The sequence below is a fragment of the Anser anser genome (genome assembly GCF_964211835.1).
Source record: "Anser anser genome assembly, chromosome: 4".
Lineage (NCBI taxonomy): Eukaryota > Metazoa > Chordata > Aves > Anseriformes > Anatidae > Anser > Anser anser.
In genome coordinates, this window is record NC_139724.1 from 63,342,185 (window position 1) to 63,356,506 (window position 14,322).

The window sequence follows — 14,322 nt, forward strand, 5'->3', positions numbered from 1 at the left end:
AGGTGTTTTCTATGAGTCAGAAACCATGACTTGTTAACAGCTCTGCAAAATAAGCCATGATGAAACTAATGTTTGACTTTCCTCCTTCTTAGAAAGTTTAGTCAATGTGATACAATGCTGGGAAAAAGAGGGAGAAGCCATTTTTTAAGCTCTCTCCCTCATGCAACTCTTATGAGTAATGGCTTTTCATGGGGTAAACAGTCCACTATGTTGATTTGATGATTTTTTGGGAAAACTTTAGATAATTTCAATGAGAAATTAAAAACTAGGTTTCTCTCATTTCCTGCCACGTCTCAAAGTGCCACTAACTGTGTGGGATGATGTGGTTTGAGTGCCAACAAATCTCCAGTAGTACTTGAGTTCCCAGCAACCTCACTTGGGGACTGCTTAGCTTTCATTCAGTTTTCTGGCTGTCCTAAGCAGCAGAAGAATGAAACCGAAGTGACTCACCAGCTTCCATGCCCTTGCAGGTTTATTTCTCAATAGCACCTATGAAAAGAAGCTGCTTACCCTAGCAAACTTGCTTTCTATAGAAGGTGTGAGCTGTGACAATGCTGCATCTGTTCCCCACTGTCCCCTAGCAGATGCATGAGAAGGTATCTCATCATAATTTTTAATGAAGTCTTGAATTCAGCTGACTTGAAAAGCCACTTGGTAGGTAGTAAGCGCTCTTGCAAAACACCATGCTGAGTAAACAGAAACCAGATTTTGCCACCTTTGTAGCCAATGGGGTAAAAGAGCAGGCATTAGTAAAATATGGACAAAACTCTACGTGTGACATTTGGTCATTGCAGGCTCACTAGGGAAGATTTTCTTACTTATTTTTTAATCATTGCTCATTCAACATTGAGATAAATGACCATCTGGGGGTGCCCAGTGCCAGGACATGTAGCAGTGGGCACAAACAGGAACACAGGAGGTTCTGAACACCACGCCATGCTTTATGCCATGCAGGTGACTGAGCACTGGCACAGGTTGCCCAGAGAGGCTGTGGTGTCTCCTCCTTGAAGATGTGCAAAAGCTGCCTGGACGTGGTCCTGGGCAGCCTGCTTTGGGCAGCCCTGCTGGAGCAGGGGATGGAGCAGATGGGCTCCTGCCAGCCTCAGCCATGCTGCGAGTCTGTAAGGAGCTGTCAACATACTTTAACCTCGCCCTGGAGAGCAGAAGCTTTTAAGAAAGGGCTCCATCACTGTTAATCCCTAATAGTGGCTCACTTGATCACAGACCTTATGGGGAAATGGAGAAGTACAGCAAAAAGTGTTTGTGACTCCTTTGTAAACTGCTCCACTGGCTGACATAGTTAATGCAACTTTGCCCTTGCACCACTCCATTTTGCAAGTTTTGTATTACCAAACTGAAAGGTCATGTGCTGCTGGAAGCAGCAATAAGCTTTCCCTATCCTCAACACTTTAAACAGTTCATTTCTATGAAGCTAATAAAAGAGTTTTGTTTCTTTGAAGTGTATTACTCTATTTCTGGCAGTGAAAACAAATTAGACGTGCCCTATACAATATAAAAATGTTGTGAATTTAGAATTTCAATACAGGAACTATACTCCGCTGTCTTACAACCCACATGTCACTATCCACTTGTGTGCTTGGCTAACACTGAGGTAATCAGTGCTTCAAACTTGTAAGATCGATTCCAACTCACACTGATGAACTATTTACTGTACTGCAATGCTTTCTGAAACATAATTACCTCAAAAGGAGCGAGATGTTTTTTGAGTAAAAGGTTCATTTTAAACTTTTGTGCAACTAAGCTTCATAATGCTAAAATTCTGCTTTATGTTCCCCAAAAACACACATCATGTTTTTAAAGAGCACAAGGATAACTTATGCAAATATGAAGCTTTCATTTCAAAGCAGAATTTAAGTATGTCAATAATGTAGGTCACATCCACAGAAGTTTCTAGAAAGTTCTGCTGCAGAAAAACATCCACAGTGCTTTGAAAGGGGACAACACTATTACAGCACGTTCAGCTCCATCAGGGAACCTGCACTGTGGTTTTCCAGCATCCCTGCGACAAGCACAAGAAGTACTTCCACCAAACACGATGGCTTTACAGAGCTTTCCATGCACATGGAAGCAGAACTACTTCCATATTGTTTTAAAGGTTTTTCCAGGTTGTTTTTAAAATAACTGCTTATCAAGCATGTTGAAAGAATGGAACGACAGATTATCACTAATATGGAGGCACTGATACATAAGTGCATGTGTTTTGTTTTTTTTAAACCATCCTAACTCCAAAAAAAACCCTTCTGCCAAGGATGAATTCCTGTAAAATATTTTGCATTTCCCTCACCTCTGTGGCTCATCAATCGTGTACTAAGAAGCAAACAAACTGTGGCCGTGTCAGAAGGTCCATGCCTCAGTGGAATGTCACAACATAACACGAGCTTTTCCCAGAGCCGGTAAAGTTAACTTCTCCCAAGCACTCCAGACGCTCACGCTAGCTTTTCATCTCTTTTTAACTGTAGAAGTATTTGCATCTTGGTTGACCTACCTTCCCAGTGCTGTAATCGCATCTGCATTCCTTCAGGGAAGAACTGAAAATGTTTTTGGTGCAACTGTCCACAGATTCAGGGGTATACAGCGTTGACAGAAATTGTCACCTCAGAAGTTAAGACTATGTAAGCCAGTTCACAGAAAAGCAGTTCTTATTTCTGAATTTTTACAAAAATACACGATACAGTAGAAGCATGAAGTATCCTACCTAGAGGATGCAGTTAGTGCTAGGGCTTTTTGACAATGTCATACAGAAACACATTTCAGATGTATTCCCCCCCGTATATCTAAATGTGGAACGAATGGCAGGCTGGCAGCTTTCTCTGAAGAGCCACTTCCAACACTAAATTGTTGGATAATTTTTTTTTTGGCACAACGTATTTAGGACTTCTAAATATATCCACCCAATTTACGCAGAGACTATTCTGTCTGAGCAACTGCAGAAACTCAGTGCAGTCACCTCTCTAAGCTTTTATATCATCACTTACACAAAAAGCAAATACTTATATGGTCAGAAACTATTATTAAATATTAAATACAATTCTCCTAATCTTTACCACAAGCTCTAAAATAGATGTTCATAGTTAAGCAGCTAAACACCTTTGAATTTTAGGCATATGCATTAAAGAACTGATCTGTGAGACAAGGTAAAAAAATTCTAATTCTGACATAGGTATTGAATTCAGAAAACACAAATAAGTTTACAGTATGTTCCCTTACATGTCCCTTCACATTCTGAAGAAACGTAGCACTATCTGATGGGGTTTAAAAACAACTTGCAAGCCATAAAGCTTCTAGTCACTTTAGAATATGGTCTTGGCTGGCTGCAAAAGGGGCTCTAACTTTGACCTTGCTGATCAACTTAATTTTTTAAAAGCTCGCTTGAAAAAAATCATTTCCCAAATGAAAACTTTAACTATGTTTTTTTCCTTAAAACTGACCTAAATAAAAAATGTGATCTAAGACTAGAACGTGACAGCTGATTTCATAATAAAGCGTTCACAAATTTAAAAGTACCCAAATGCGTTCAGGTGTTCAGTGTTAATGTTTGCAGTAATAACCTTAAAATTAGGTATAATAGATGTTCTAAACTATCATCCTTGCCAACATCTAAGCTTCAAGTCATTCTCATTTTAGTGAAGACATACTATAATCACAAGCCCCTTGCTGAAACTGCAACTATCATAGATGAGGAGCTTAAAACATACGACTTACTACAATTTTAGCTCTATAAAAAATGAAGGATAAAGCCTTAAAGTAGACACTTTAAATAGGTTGGTTACTTTATACGGTGTCATTAGTGGTAACGATGAGCTATATCTTGTAGACATCTGAGAACAGTCAACCTGACAACAAAAAGTGCTTTAAAGTTAAAATCACAAAATTAGCCATGTAAGCCAGCTAAATTGAGCCTAAAATGCACCAAGAACAGTTCCTGTGGCAAAGACACACCTACTTCTCAGCTACATATGTATTTAAAAATGAAAAAAACTCAACAGCATTTACTGCATCCATACAGGAATACTTCAGCTCAAGAACATACTTTCATGAACTGGCAGCAAACCAGACGCATTATGGAGATGATTAAAGGCTTGGCAAGATTGACTTATGAGGCAAGTCTAGGAGGTTTGCGTATGAATAACTTGGACAAAATAACAAAGAACAATAAATTAGACATTTGAAGGGGAAGTCGTCATCCAGAGTTACTGAAACTCCCCCCCCCCCCAAAAAAAAAAAAATCTGTAAATATCTATACAGTCCTGAACACTGAAATGTAAATACATCAGACCATACAGTAAAAGTACTTTTGGGCAAGTCTTGAGTGAGAACGTATTCACTTTAATTTTAGAGAACAAACGTGCTTTGGCACAGAGAATGAAGTTAGATACGCTACTGAGCATATACATCACTGGTATAATATTAGAGCTGCTAAATATATATATATTTATTTGATTTTCCTAGCTCTGATTTTGACTTGCATCAATACTGTAGAACTGAAAGAAATTTTAAGGGGTGAGAATTCCTAGTTCAGAAGAAGTCTTAAAAACATATGTATGTTAAGCCCCCAAAACTTTCAGCTAATTCATTCCTTTGCTTATCTATGCACCTGCCAATACTGTTTTTCCAGAAGTCTTGACCCTAAAGTTAAAAGTCAGTCAGTAGACTGTTCTCTCTAATTAGGGATATCTTCAATATGGTCCCCAAAACATAAAAATCTGTTCTTGTGCATAAGTTCTAAATATATTTCATCAGTCCCAGGCAACCAATCTACTGCATCAGAAATCCTGAAGACACTGTTTTGTTATAGGTATTACCCTAGTAAAATAAATAAAACTACACTAATCTGAAGAGCAAGAACTCTGTAGGTAGATACTCCCAAGGCCTTCCATATTTAACCAGAGCAGCAGGACACTTGGCACTTCTGAATAAGCAGGCCAGTATTTAAGAGTCTAAATATGGCATTAAGAACGTAACTTCAGCAACTTAATCTAGAATTGGCTCGTATGTGTATCATCTGGAGTAGTCATTTAAGACATCCATGAAGATTTATTAAACCGTCTCAAACTGTCCCGCTGAAAATCTGGGTGGAGGTGATCGTAAGACAGAAGCAACGTGACAGCAGCTTAAATTAAATACCTCAAACTGACACCTGCTGTGAAGTACAATTTTAAAATTCATTTTGCTTCTGAAGTATTTTGTTTTCTTGGGTAAATTTCAAAAATGAATAGAAAAGGGAAAAAATCTGCATTTCTGAGAGTATGTGCTGTATGTACCTTGCCATACAAACACCCAGCTGGAGAGCTGCGCTCAAATGTAGAATAATAAGGCTCAGCATTCAGGACCACGAACATTGCACGTACTGTTTGTTTGAACAAACAGGAAGGACAAATCAAGGTGAAAAACACCCGGACATGCACTGTATTTCCTGAATTCAAAAGAAACACAGAACCTAAATTCATATTCATTTTATTATAATGCTGTGTTTTTATTGGAATGAAAATACTTAAACACTGATGTGTATTATTAAACTGATAGTAGCTTTTTATAAGCTTATTTGCACAATACTGAGAAACATTAAGCTTGCAATCAAAATAGGATTAGCAGATAATTGTATTTTTTTAAATGGTTTATTATTTTCCTCATTCAGGGAATGTAAATGAAAAAAGAATATAGAAAACTGACTTCTGTGCTTGTTTTGGCCATGGAAGTGCCTGAGGCACGTTTTGGGGGAAAAACAGTATCACAGATTAGAAATGTATTTTTAACTTTGCACCCTATGCCCAAGTTTTTTATTTCTATTTTTTTGGTACTGTAGATCAGGGAGTATAAGAGAATGTCTAATTTCTTGACACGTAATGTAAGTGCCTGAACTGGAATCCCAGGGGCTGTACATGGCCAGTGGTGACAGGTATGCTCTTCTAGAGAATTAGATTATCTAAATATGGAGCCTAGATTCTCTTTAAGGAGAAATAGGCTACTGCATTAAAATGTTTAACTTAGATCATGTAAATACCTGACACGATTTCTAATTGTTCCGTAAAGATTCCAGCACGCAGCAATAACCCCTTCCCTATATGAAGTACTTATAATGGTACAAACAGTGTGGCAGAGCTAAAGCTTTTAGGCATCATTTTATCTTATATTAAGAGCTTTAATCAATGTAGTTTATCTTATCTTAAAAATCTTCAGGGTGGGGGGGAACATCTTACAGTTAGTCACATAAGCAAAACTTGACTATTGGCTTAACTTGTTCATGTTTAAATCAGAGTTGCCATGATGTTTTAACTACTTTTATTTTAAAAATATATATATATAAACAGGAAAAACTCTTGAAATTTGGAAAATTCCCAAGAGATGTCCTTCATAACTGCTACAAGCAAACGCAGCTTTACTGTCACTAATATCCCACGTGAAGTTGCATTTACAGTGGCCATATGTTTCAGTTTTAGCTATGAAGTACAGAAAATCTGCTTTCATCCCTTTAAGTAATATATGTGATTAGTTACTCAGTTTCAGTAACGATAACTTGTATTTATTGTCACTGGTATATTAGGTTAATACCAAGAAATGTTACTTTCAACAGAATTAATGTCAGTCCTACTTTGGGGCCCCTCCATCTATGCAAACACCAGAGAATAAAGAAATCTCAAAGTGCATTTTAGCTTTGAATTTGTATATGATTCCTCTGTAGCTTACTTCTTTTGCATCAGGTACTTGTTCTATGGCAACTGGATGGGCAGCTGACGCTGAATGCCATTCAAACTTCTCAAAACCAGAATACTTTCAAAGATGCTTAACAGAACATTATTGATCTGCAAAAAGTCAGTGAGAACACCAGCTTTCCGACGTCTTCATCTGCTAAGCTTGAGCTGGCTGAAAAGCTTTAAAACAGCCAGCTGAAGTTTGGAGAAGAGGTGCTGTGAACCCTGCCATGCGCACTGATGACTGCAGTTAAAACAAAGATGTCTGGTCATGTGGAAAAGCGTTCTGCAAAACTGCGACTGATGCGGTTGTGTGTTCCACAGGCATGCAAAGCTGCAGTCCTGTGGAAGCTTGAAAGAAATGGGCAACTTTTACATACCCACAAACGCTCTCCTGTAAGACTTTCTAAATGGCACAAATTCACTGAATATTTTTGAGTGTCTTCTGAAATAGCTACTGTAACTTTAAGGATTCTCAATCTAAATACCTCAGCCTTTTATGGACTGAGACAAGCACAGTACAAATTAACAGGATGGGTGTTTGACAGCATCGCAATTGCCAGCACGAGTCCTGATGAAAAGCACCACGAGCTCTAAACTCTATTTAACTTTTCATTATGACTACTAAGATTTAGCAGTCATTCCAAGGACTCGACCATAACAATAGCATAATAACTGAAAAAAAAGAACACAAGTCCAGTGTAGCAAAATAATTTATGGAAACATCTAGTGTTTCCACAATAGCAGTGGGTAACACTGCAAGCCTTCAAATAGGAGTATTTTTACTGATTTCTACAACTATGACTTTATAAACATAAGATAGATTTAAGTATTGATAGATCTACAACAAATACAGCTAGATAAGCAGGTCAATTTAATCTGTGGCTCTGGTGTTCACAGAGGAGACCAAGAACAATGACGCGTGCCCACCATCTCTCCGTGAGACTCTTCAGAAAAAGCCAACATGAAAACCTAGTAAATTACATTAATGTTTCTAGAGCTGAATTTCAAGTATTTTTTCCTACCCTAGTACATAGGGATGATTTAGATTATAGTTAGAATGCACAAGACTTTTGTTTAGACATAAAAATTAGTTCATCTGTATCAGATGACCACTGCAGAAGCTTCTTAAAGTTTGAAGCACTAGTCATACCTCCTTGTAAAGCGTGTAAGTAAACATATTCACGACTTGTTCTTAGCTGCATGAGTTCTAGTGTGTACGTCACTGAAGTTTCAACATATGATGACATTAATATTTTTAACCCAGTTTCTTAGGCTAACATCATCACAAGACATTTCAGTGTTTACTTTCAACTCTTCTTGAGGCCCTCCACCGCAAAGCATTACTGATCTGGAATCCGTTTTCCTGAACGGATCAGATTGAATATTTGAAGGACGGCATCATTTTTTCCATCTTTCTACCCGTGTAAAAATGATTCAACTAAGATGTTCCAGCTAGCAAGGCTACCTAATGAAACAGGTCTTCACAAGATATGCAAATCCTCTCAAGTTTTCAGGTCCGAAGAATACGCTTGGCAGCGCAACTTGAGTATGGCCAAAACAACACCATTAGCCTCATGAATATTGCAAGTATCAGAGCTCACTCAGACAGAGACAGGACATGGCTTTTCATGCCAAATAAACAGAACTCCACCAGCAAGATGGTTAAAAAAGAAAAAGAACCCTTGTGGGAAATCAGGTCCTAAAGAGCACCCCTTTGCTGCTATTACAGCCACATTAGGATCAGCTTGCTAATTGATGCAAATACATCTATATAAACTCAAATAGTTACGACGATGACACATCAAACTCTGGGTTATTGTGTGAAACCTAACCAAAACAACTGTAACAGCCGTATGTGGGGATGAAGAAAAATTCTGATTATTTTCCTTCCATATTATTAAAAAAACACTTTTGCTGGAATACGATAGCTGAGCGTGAGATTGACTCAAGCCGACACAGGAATGAACAAAATTAAAGAATATACAGGATTCATGGACTAAGCTGCTATTTTAGAAAAGATGCGTTTTAAAATAAGTTCCCTGAGATCTTTTTGGTAACTTAAAAAAAGCACAAAAACTATAAATTGTTAGAATGGCAACTGAAATTGGGATTCAAAACAATTTCTTGCTAGCAGAAAATTGTGTTACGGCTAAATGAATACAGGCAGGTACGGGAAAAATAACATTTTACCAATAAGTAATGGATGATGTCAGAGTTTTGTGACTTACCTAACGTCACATAAAAAGTCACTAGCAAAATTCAGGCGATGAGCCCAGATTCTTAGTACATCCTGCTGTTTAACACTTCCAGCCAAAATATAAGTTTGTAGAATGTGGAGGAAAAAAATAAAATCTCACTAATATACAAGTGTCAGACTAGAATATCAGTAAAAGACTAACGTGACGAAGATTCAGAGCCATCTACAAGAGTTTGAGACACATCTACAAGAGTTTGTAAGAAAATCTGTATACAAGTATAAGCGAACAAAACACATGCTAAGTTTTAAAAGGGATTTATGAGAATATGAGCATTATGATAGGCAGAAAATACTTGCTAGATTAAATGTTTTTGCTCCTCTATTGCTGTGTCAATGGCCACATTTCTATCTTTCTTGACAGTCAATATTCTTCATTAACTGTAAGAATCACATATTTCTGAATACAATGAAAACATTGGGGTTAGTTGCAATTAAATAGTAAAAATTATATACAATTACACAATTTTCAAACCAAGTATTAGTACAATAACCACTGCTAATTCTTCTTTAGAGCGAAGGAAGCCAAAATGCTACACAAGACTATGAATGCACCATTTACATACCATCCTTACCTGCAAGGGAAGGAGAGTATTACTGTTGTTGTCAGTTCGGAAAACATTATCTTCAATCCACGATTTTGGTGTCAGTGATGGAGTGGAGCGAGTAAATTTAGGAGGAGCTATGACATTACCAGAAAAGGGCTTCTTCAAAGGAGAGATCTGGTTCATAGTTCCTGGAATTCCCATGTTTCCAGTTCTGCGATGGTCTCTGCCATGCATTCCTCCCCAGGATATATTTCCTGTGCTCCAGCCACTACTTTGATTGCTCCAGGGCGACTGCTTCAGAAGAGGCTAAAAAGAAAGATTCATTTATATTATGTTGAAAATACTTGAAATGTTTTCATCCTTCACAAAAAAACACCAAAAAAACACCAATCCGTCAATGCTCAGAAGATTTCTATGATCTTCTCTTTCCTGATATTGTATAAATTCATTACTGAGGCAAAAAAAAAAAAGAAAATCTAATAGAGAGTCATAAAAAAATTGTGATTCCCACTCTCCTCCCACAGTCCTTTGTGTAACCAATTCAGATTGTTTTCCTTTTAGTAACCGGTAGGATACTTTGAAAGTCCACTGTAGAACAATCCTAGGTTTAAAAATCATGTTACAAAAAGGCTCAGGGCCTTAACCACCTAACTGATACATTATTTTGTATTACATAGAAAGATCTCCAGAAAAAAACAACTAAAATTTCAAGGAGGTCATTTTTAAATTATCATTATTAAAAAGAGATTGGTGAGTAGGTATTTAAAAATTAAAATTCAGATAGCAGATTGAATTTTTTCCCCCAGTATCGCTGAGTATCACTAAGTATTACCATATAAGAGCAAAGAAGAGAATCTGTTTGAAGAAGCTATCTTAACATTTCCACATTAAAATGCATTATTCTGAAACCACGGCTCAAGCATTTCTGGAGTAATGAACAGGACTATCTCTGGCATTCTGCAGCTTACTTTTTTTTTTTTTTTAATTATCTCCCTATTTAGAAGCAGTACAAAGTATTTCTGTATTTAACAAGCGCACTATTACTACGCTCCTCAACATCACAATGTAGACTGTCTTTAGAGCAAAAACCTCGCAAGGTGACAAGTTTTTATTCCTAAAGCACAACTTGTGCTAAAACCTGACCTACAGCGGTTGTCCGTACTACCAAGAGGTGGACCCACTGAGCCTGACTGACAGCGAAGAACAACATTTATCTTCAGTGCTCTAAAACCCGACTGTTCTTGGAAAGGCCTTTTCTCAAGCATACAAGTGGGGTGCGTGTGAGGGGAGGATATTCTAAATTCGGTACTTTTATCTCAAAGCTTAGCTGCAAGCAGCCCTCAGCTTGTAATTTCAGTAACTTAAAAATTTAAACCACGTTGATACGTTATGCAGTAGATAAAACAGAAAGAAGGCATTATAACGCGCTCTCCCCGAGAAAACAAACAAAAAAAAACTAAAGACATTTTTTGGTCAAGTAATCAGGCAAACATCCCATTCTATATAATTATAGATAATTATGTTGTAAAACTTGAATACTTTGGTTGGAATTTTGGGAGAGGCCAGCCCCGTATTGTGAAACGAACCTTCAGAGATAATGCCAAACGTTAACAAGCCTCTAATATTGCTAGTTATACTGTCACGGGCACCGCTTCTGTTTACCTACAACTCGTAACAGAGAGAAAATTCCCGTCCACCTCAGCGTTAGAGAATGGCTTCGGAATTTCTCGGAAGCGGGCATTGGGTGCTACGACAACCAGCTCCCCGTCACGACGCCTCCGAGTCGGACCTCGAAGGGGCACGCGTGAAAGGAGATTCCAGTTTTGAAATTGTCAAAATAAATGCTTCACCCAGCCGGCTCCACCACCTAAAACTGACATAATGCTATGCCTGAATTAAGGAAAAATGAAGATATGAGGCCTGTCTAACCTAGGCCTTTCGTGAGCGGGCGGACGGTGAGCGCAAGAGGCGGCTGCGGCGCGCTGGCAGGCACCGGCACCCGTCGGCTGCCCTCCCAACCCCTACTTCGTCCTCAACTTCCATTTTAACACTGTTGGGGACTGTTAGGGCTCTTCAGGAAAATCTGCGGGGGAACCGCGGCAACCTGAAACACTGTATTGCGTTTGGATACAAATCCGAGCGATTTCGGGCAAAAGCCTGGAGATGTCAGCCGGGGTGACAGCTCCCCACAAGCCGTGAGGGGCTGTGGGGCCGGGGAGCACCACGGGCTCGATCTGACAAGGGTGAGGCGACAAGGAGCCTCGGGGGAAAAAAAAAATAAAAACCACCTCTCCTCCCGTCCCCAAAACAAAACGGGGTCCGCGGGAGCCGAGGAGGGGCCGCCAGCCCCAGCCCCTCCACCTGCCGCGGCCACCCCTCGCCTCCCCGCCCGCCCCGTGTGCCCGTCCCCGGGCGTCCCCCGCTCGGAGCCGGGCTCCCCGCCGCCGCCCCCGGTACCTGGTGGTGGTTGTAGGAGTTTCTCTGCTGCAGGAAGGCGGCGGCGGCGGCCGCCGCCTGGTGTTGGTGCTGGAGCTGGGGGCTCACAGGGGATCTCCGGTTCTGCTGCTGTTGCTGTTGCTGCTGCTGCTGCTGAGGTAAATTCATCTGCGGCGGCGGCGGGGGGGCGGCGGCCGAGAAGGGGCTGCTGAAGGGCCCGGCGCACGGGTTGTGAGGAGACACCGGCGAGAAGCTCTGGAAGAAAGCGGGGTTGATCGATGACGGGATCCCCGGGTAGAAGCTGGTCTCGGACTCCGGGCTCGGCGGCGGCATGGCGCTGATCTGCCCGCCGCCGCCGCCGCTGGACGCCGGAGGCTGCTGCGTCTGCTGCGGAGGCGGCGACGAGGTCTGCACCGACCAGGGGGTGCCGAAGCCGGGCAGCGGCGGAGGAGGAGGGGAAGCCGCCGAGGAGGAGCCGCCCCCGCTCTGGTGATGGGGGCTGGGGATCTCCGGGCTCTGCAGGCTGCTGAAGCCAGAGCCCAGCCCGCCGGGCAGGAGGTTCCCGGGGCTGCCCAGCAAGTGGCTGTTCGGGGGGGACTCCATGGGGGGCGGCTTGGCTTTCGCCTGCAGGCGAGGAGGAGACGGCGGCGGCGGCGGATTCAGGCAGGAGGAGGCGGCGGCCACCCCCACATTGGGGTCGGCGGCCACCGGTGCCGGCGGGCAGGAAGGGGCGAGCCGCTCGGAGCCCGCCCGGTGCTCGGCGGGGCTGAGGGGCCGGTGGCGCGGGTAGTCCCCGGGCGGCGGCGGCGGCGGCTCCGGGGGGTGACCGCCGAGGAGCTGGAGCTGCTGCTGCTGCTGTTGCCTGTGCTCCTGCTGCTGGTACTTGTCAGTGGGGTGGCTGAACTGCTGCTGCTGCTGCGGGGGGTGGTGATGATAGTCTGGGGGGTGGTGGTTATTCAGGGGGTGGCTGCTGCCGAGCTGGGCTGGGCTGCTGAGCGGCGGCGGCGGCGGCTGCTGCTTAAACTCTTTCCTCTTCTGGCTCAGCTGAGGAGGCGGCGGCTGCTGCTGCGGTTGCTGCTTGTTTAAATCCTGGTGGGGGCTGAGACTGGGTTTAAAGTCAGAGGAGGGGTGGCCGGGAGGGGGGTGTCCTGATGCGGGGCCGCTGCCCAGCCTCTCGCCGCCCGGCTGCTGCTGTGTCACCCCCAGGAGCAGCTCATCCTGCATGGCGCGGGGATGCGCAGCGGCGGCCGCCGACGGGAACGGCGAGGGCGGCGGCACACCGGACACGCCGCCGCTGGAGGAACCGGTTGCGGTGGGTGAGAAGGGGCAGGAGGAGGAGGAAGAAGAGGAGGAGGAACGAGAGGCGGCTGCCGGGGAGGGGAAGGACCCCGCGTAGCCAGCGCCTCCTACACCCCACGGCGGGCTGGGGCTGCGGCTGGGGGCCGCTGCCGGCGGCAGGCTGCGGTCCCCCATGGGCCGACGGGGGCTGCCCCGGCACCGCGGGGCGAGGACACCCCGCCCGGCTGGAGACAAAGATAATTAATTAATTCACCTGGGGGGGGCCGAGGGGGGGGTGGTGAGCACTACTGTAGACCACTACGTAAGCCTAAAAATACCCGCTCCCTACAATAAAACCCTTGCCCTAACCTCCGCTGTACTGTTTTTTAAAAAATTGACCGTTTCTACAATAAATAACCCTATTTTATCAGTTTTTTTTTTTTTCCTCCCCCCCTCCTGCTTTTCATTTGTTGACCCCCGTCAGGGCAGCCCTTCCCCTCCCAGCCGCGCCCGCCCGCTGGATCATCCCCGAGAGCCCTTGGCAGGTCGCTTCCCCCGGGGCAGGCCACCCCCCCCTTCCCCTTCTTCTTCCTCCTCCTCCTCCCGCTACACAACAGTTCCGGGGCCGGGCACCGACCGCCGGGCTCCGAGCACCGCGCGGGGCGGACAGGAGGCCGGCCGTCCCGCCGCCTCCTTGCCGAAGCGGGGCCCCGCTCCGCTCCCCCCTCCGCCACCGCCTCCCCCGCCCCCAATACCGGCTGCCGGCCGGCCGCAACCCCCTTAAGAACGCCGGAACATTCGTCATAGTTACGTCACAGCGCGCCCCGCCCCGCCCGCCCGACCTCGGTAATGAGCCGGCTGGTGGCCACGCCTCCCCTCATGAATAATGCATGAAGCCGGCAGCCCCGCCCAATCCCGCGGGCCGGGGGGGGGCTCGCGCCGCCCAACGACGCGAGGCGCCGGCGGGCGGGGTGGGCGCTACCATTATTATAGAGGGGGGATACAAAGGGGGGTTGTGTGGTGGTTCGTTCCGCCGCCTGCCAGCCTCATTTGCATTGACGCAGGCGTGGGGAGGGGGCGGAGCGCGGCGGCA

General features: G+C 44.0%; 1 protein-coding gene across 2 annotated transcripts in view; it reads right to left on the reverse strand.

Moving 5' to 3' along the window:
- The window catches only part of CPEB2 (cytoplasmic polyadenylation element binding protein 2), a 53,789-nt gene extending 40,228 nt beyond the window's left edge, over positions 1-13,561 (reverse strand). For both annotated transcript variants that reach the window (XM_083833804.1, XM_083833803.1), the window contains exons 1-2: positions 11,973-13,561; positions 9,543-9,821 (exon numbers count right to left, since the gene is read on the reverse strand). In XM_083833804.1, the coding sequence (XP_083689930.1) occupies positions 9,543-9,821; positions 11,973-13,424 (1,731 nt within the window). In that variant the 5' untranslated portion in view covers positions 13,425-13,561. The remainder of the gene's footprint in view (positions 1-9,542; positions 9,822-11,972) is intronic.
- Positions 13,562-14,322: the final 761 nt, after the last annotated feature.